The 5,760-nt window shown below is 34.2% G+C and overlaps 1 protein-coding gene across 1 annotated transcript; it reads right to left on the reverse strand.

The window, feature by feature from the left end:
- Window positions 1–3,088: 3,088 nt before the first annotated feature.
- Window positions 3,089–5,126, reverse strand: LOC119636438. The gene is made up of 2 exons (XM_038031769.1): window positions 5,004–5,126; window positions 3,089–4,036 (listed from the first exon to the last, which is right to left on the reverse strand). Exons 1-2 carry the CDS (start codon window positions 5,005–5,007, stop codon window positions 3,168–3,170), a joined length of 873 nt encoding a protein of 290 aa, XP_037887697.1. The 5' UTR covers window positions 5,008–5,126; the 3' UTR covers window positions 3,089–3,167.
- Between the last annotated feature and the right edge of the window lie 634 nt (window positions 5,127–5,760).

Below are 5,760 nucleotides of genomic sequence, written 5' to 3' on the forward strand. Positions count from 1 at the left end.
TGAAAAACTGAACTCCGCGGCTAAAGTTTTTTTTAAGCAGCCCCATGGTTCTGTCAATAAGCGATACATCGAAGGTATGCAGCACCCTTGTATCGCAAATGGTGTAGAGCGCAAAAGTATTTTACGAATAAAGGGACATTCAACGGCCTATGCAAGCCTAAATTCGTTATGAGCCCACTTTGACAAAAGAATTTACATGTTCTGGTTTGCCGGTTAATCTTGCTTACTTGCACTTTAAAGTGCTTTCAATGCAATAAGCATAATATTAAAATCTTAAAAGGAGCTTTGGTCAAGTTCGCCCTTGATGGAAAATCCCTTGGATAGATTCTTTCTTAATAAATAAAACCTTGAGTCATAACATAAACATCGTTGAAATGCCTTTTATGTCTCTTAAGATCCCCAGGGAAGTAAGAATGTAAAACCGTTTCTATAACTTTCTTATACATATTATGATGCTTTACTCTACCATAGTATGTTGTTTATTTTATTTACCTATCTTTATTTATTTATTTTTTCCTTTATGTATTTTTTCCTGACTTCTTGAACACGAAAAATGGTATATTAGCTTCATCATTCCGTTTGCGATCGATGTTTTCCAGATACCAATCTGTGGATGTCTTTACTTGCGTTGCATAAAACTTGCGACCCGTAGCAAACTTAGAAATTTAATTTGGAAATCTGAAATATGACGCAGAACGTCCAATAAAATGTGCCGTCTGCAAAGGCAACTCTGAGAGCCAATTTGCGTATAACTATGCAATTTACGCATCCGCTTAAGACGATGGGTATCAAAAATAAGCCACAAGGCGTATAAGTAACTTTGTATTATGTGTATGGCTTTTCTAGTTTTTCTCTTTTTCACATTTTTTTTTTTCCTCTATATTTTCCACTACTGCGTTACTAATGTACATAATAACAATGCTGTCAGCATTTTAAACTGACATGTAACAGACTTGTTGACAGGATAAGGGTTAAAAAATATTTAATTTAAACAAAGCCATGGCAACAACAAAAGAAATTCCCAGAATATCTTAAGGATTGCTTATGTATTTTAAATATACAAATAATATAACTTTCGTTAATTCTCTTAAACCTTGTCCAAGTTGAACACGTTAACAAGATCTGCTGTTTAAAGACCGAATTTGATCTCTTTTTTTTTTTTTAGCCTTTTTTTTTTTTACTCTAAAGCGTTACAATTAAACAACTGCTCTATCATCATTGCTAGAAAACAAATATTAAAGAGAGAGAAAGAAAAAAGAATCTACTGCAGTAATAAATCTATTTGGTCCTGTTTCCTGCAGTAGGTATTTGAATTGACCAATGTTAACAATTGCTTAGATATCGCATAAGTATCCAGTAAATGTTGCTGTTGTCGTTGTTGATCTTATGGTCATTTAATGGTGTTATGCAAATTCAATGTGAGTTCTGCTTATTTTTCCTACACAAAAGAGTCTGTAAATGCGACAGCAATGCAATGGCAATACGACGTAAGCAATAATGCTAAACTTTTCACCTGAATAGAAAACGAAACATGACTTTTATCAAATTCTTCACTAGGATGAGTCTCTAAACTTTAAGCTCATCAATTTAAGTCTTAATTAACAAACATGTTTCTATGTACATCTCCATCAATATGTACATCCCTCACAAATATTTACATTTCATTTGTTTATTTGCTCATTTGACAATAGAAAAAAAAAAATCGCCTAACATAGAATATTTTCTAATGTTCTAAGAGCATTATTCTACCGAAAATAATTAGCTTTTCTGCGTCATATCGAGCAAATGATTGCTTTCTCCATTATTTACAAAACCACTCCATCGCCTTTGAACATTGTCAGCATCGGATCCCGTTCGACGTCTTCGATACTTGTTTGTTGTACACCAAAAAAAATCGAATATATACTTGGACGCTAACCCCTCTACATCTTAGACAGCATTTTCCTAACGCATTTCGTCTATAGTCACTTACAAATTGTAACAGATTTGGAGAATTTATGGTAAATGGCAAAAAATGACAAGACTTCTAGTAAGTGAAGAACATAGTTTTAGGCCTCCTACTTTAACTTTATTAGCCTCCCATGTTTCGTGGGGATTCGAACAACTATGGAGGAACGTGCCTCTAATGCACGGCCAAATGAAAATATCCGAAAAGTCACGAAGATCATCCCACTAATCTGGAAATGATTGCTTTCCGTGCACTAATGGAATAGACAAGAGTCAGTGTTCGCGAGCTCAAATTTCAGGGCGTTAGAGATGAAACTTTTGATAAAACTGTACGCTTCAGAATAGTTTAGGACCCAAGTTGATCTAAATTCTTTCGTAAAATTCCATTAGGATGCTTCAAAATTATGAAACTTTAGGAAGGCTCTAAAGCGCGGAACAACCGATTACACCTTCTTTCCACCATTTCATCAAAGTGTCAAAGTTTCAATAAAACTTCGAATATTTTCCAAACTACACTCGAAGCTTAAGTTTTCTGGTTTGAAATTGTCGAATGCATAGTTGAATACTGTATTCAGATTCTCACAGAAGTCCAATCTGCCCAAGACGATTAGATGTGAGCCGCGATAACGAAGTCAATGTTCACGAGTTCAAATCGCAGTGCGGTTACTCGATTGTAGGTATAGTAGGTGTGCAATCGGCAGAGTCGAAATCATTACTGCAGCCATTCGCTACTTCTTTTTACTTCCTCGCGTCTTTCTGACCTTTCCTAATTCCCGCTAATTACCTAAAAACAACGCTTATATAATATACTCGTTCTATATATTCCTCAGAAAAAAAGCTTTTTATTCAGTCAACTTCACTTCAACACTCTAAAAGCATATTGGATAACAGCGGTTGAAGGCTTAAGTTTTCCTTATACATTTGGCATGTTCGTTGCTAACATTCGAATAAGGCAGGTGAGGTCAAGAGTTAAGCAACTTGTTCGAAGACGAATTTATCATTGTCAAGAAGTACAAAAAATAATTATGAAATAAATTATAATTTGAATGAACAAAATTGGAACGTGAACAAGGTAACGATACAATTACTTGTAATTTGATTCTTAAAAATTCTGCAACACATAGACATTCACACATTATAATTATAAAACATTTCATTTAATATATACACTTTGTAGCAATTTACATTAACCTCTGTATAGATATTTACATCATTTTCGTTTACTTATGTTTGACTAAAATTTCATAATTATTTAAGCGTATCTCCTGCCCTCCATAAGGTATAAATAGGCAACGTTGACTAATTGATATGCGACCAGGCGTCATACTACCTTGCCAAGCACCACGACCAATATACAAAGGTTCACCGGTATGTGATAAACCGCACGAAACAGCATTGGCGGGTAAAGCATGATGATAGGATGTAGGTACCTGCCAGGCGTAATGATGACCACATAATACTTCGAAAACAACTTTACTATGTTCATGGCCCCTATGACTTATATAAGCGCATTTTTTGCTGGGTATAAATTTTGCGGGTAGCATTTCACCTTCGTGCAAAGCACGTCCCACATAAATAATTGCACCATCGCTATCATGACCTGCTACGACAGCATCAGGGGGAGCACAATGCATACCCGTAGACACCCATCTATCAGATATTTCATGCACCAATACTTCGTAGGTATTTAAACGTACCTCTTGCCCACCGAAAGGTATATACAAACAGCCATGAGATGGATGAACTTTGCCGACACATAAACTACCAGAATGAAGTCCTCGTCCGATATACAAAGGTTCACCGGTACGAGTCATGCCGGACTTGACGGCATTCAGTGGCACATGACCACCATGACACGATTTCCACGTATAGCCATGACCCACTAGAACCTCATAATGATGTTTCATGTGTTCAGCTCCACCCCAGGAAACAAAAGCGCAGCCTTTACAGGGCGTAACTTTGGCAGGCAAGTTGTCACCTTCATGACTAGACCGGCCGACATAAATAGGTGAGCCATCACAATCATGACCTCCAACCACAGCGCCAGAAGGTAAGGAAGAGCCGGAAGTGCAATGAATCCATGTACAATCTGAACGAAATAATGGCATTTTATTTTTCTTTTTTTTTTATTGTCATTTTTAGTTTATAAAATTAAGATTAAAGTAAATTATTACATATATAAAACAAAAAAAGTTATCTTAAGCAAACTTTTAAAAGTTTGCCTAACATGTAAGGCATTTCTTTGCAAAATTTAACTAACAGCAGTAAGAACACTTAAAAATATTATGCAATCAATAATAGAAACATAAGAGGGATAGAAAGTTTGGCATTTCTTCTTTCTTTTACTTTGAACACAAACCAAAATGTTAGTTCATCTGATGTAAAACCAATCAATCTCTCTTCAAATATACAATTTTTTTTAATTTCTATAGTACATCTGGTATCGTGTTAGATTCTTTATTACCCTTGCAACATGGAAATGTAACCAAAATATGCAACAAAATGCTAAAAATCTTGCCCTCAGATAATTGGACTATGGCTGTCTGTCCGTCTTTACAACCTTAAAACTGCTTATGCTTAAGATCGCACAACACCGGAAAATGCATATTATTACTAAGTTAGTAGATAATGTCTGCAGAGCAAGTGCTCAAATGAGACCGATCCTTGGGCAAATTGGCTCATAGTTTCTAAAAACCTCAAAAAGTCTTAAGGCAAATGTAAAATTCTTCTAAACAGTTACTATGTTATAGACGTCAATCAAGAGCAGATATGCACTGAGAAATGTTAGCAAAAAATGATATGAAAGCGCAGAGAACACATCATCGATCGATTAACACGTCAACGGTTTAGGTCAAACTTTTCGTTTATCTTAAAGTAAAGTCGATATAAAGTTGGCTTAAACGCATATATATAACTCTCTTAACTATGTTCATTCAATGTGAATTTTTTTTTTTTAATTTAAGATATTTGCAAAAAGGCTTTCCTCTTAATCAACGAGTAATTCACAACACTTTTCCTTGCTTTATTTATATATTTTTCAAATAAAGATTTTTTACCCATTATTTTTGAATTTTTCTTATTTTTAATTCCTGAGTAATTGATTGCTTTTAGTATAAAATTTTGAAAAAAAATTTTTTTTTGCTTGTATTCTCGAAGGTCTCTTAATTAATACTAGATGATTGCGAAGCACTTGTCATTAGTTTTAAACGTGTTGTGATGGTAAACGGCGAAACCCGATAAACATGACAAATAATAAAATTATACTTTGATAATAATAATAATAATAAATAAATATGAATGATAGAGTTATAGAAAATCGATTCGTTATCGATCAATACATACATGCTTACATAAATATATATAACCGCATTTATAAAATGAATAAAAAAAATAAATCATGTTACACAAAACCAAACAATTTTATCACTTTTGCAAAATGTGACAGCAAAACAGTTTTGTACCCGCCATTATATCGCTGGCGATGACATGATTAAAAGACCGAGGGTCCTATAAAGCGATTTACCACTACTATTGCATAATAGCCTAATATTGTAAATTTGACTTTGATATCGTGAACGAAGGAATTAAATATAATACGCAGGCAGAGAAAATTTCATTTAAATATTTAAGGAAACAAATTATCAAAATTTCGATGATTATTAAAAAAAAAAAAAAAAACACACGTTACTCAAGGCATGTATCCAAGACATATCCATATGTATGTATATAATCACGGCGATGGTTAGAATAGAGAGAAGGTGGGAGAGAACTATAGATTGCAGCAGGGAATCTGAGAAATGCTATACGCCAATC

The sequence above is a fragment of the Glossina fuscipes genome, unplaced genomic scaffold (assembly GCF_014805625.2).
Source record: "Glossina fuscipes isolate IAEA_lab_2018 unplaced genomic scaffold, Yale_Gfus_2 28, whole genome shotgun sequence".
NCBI classification, from domain to species: Eukaryota; Metazoa; Arthropoda; class Insecta; order Diptera; family Glossinidae; genus Glossina; species Glossina fuscipes.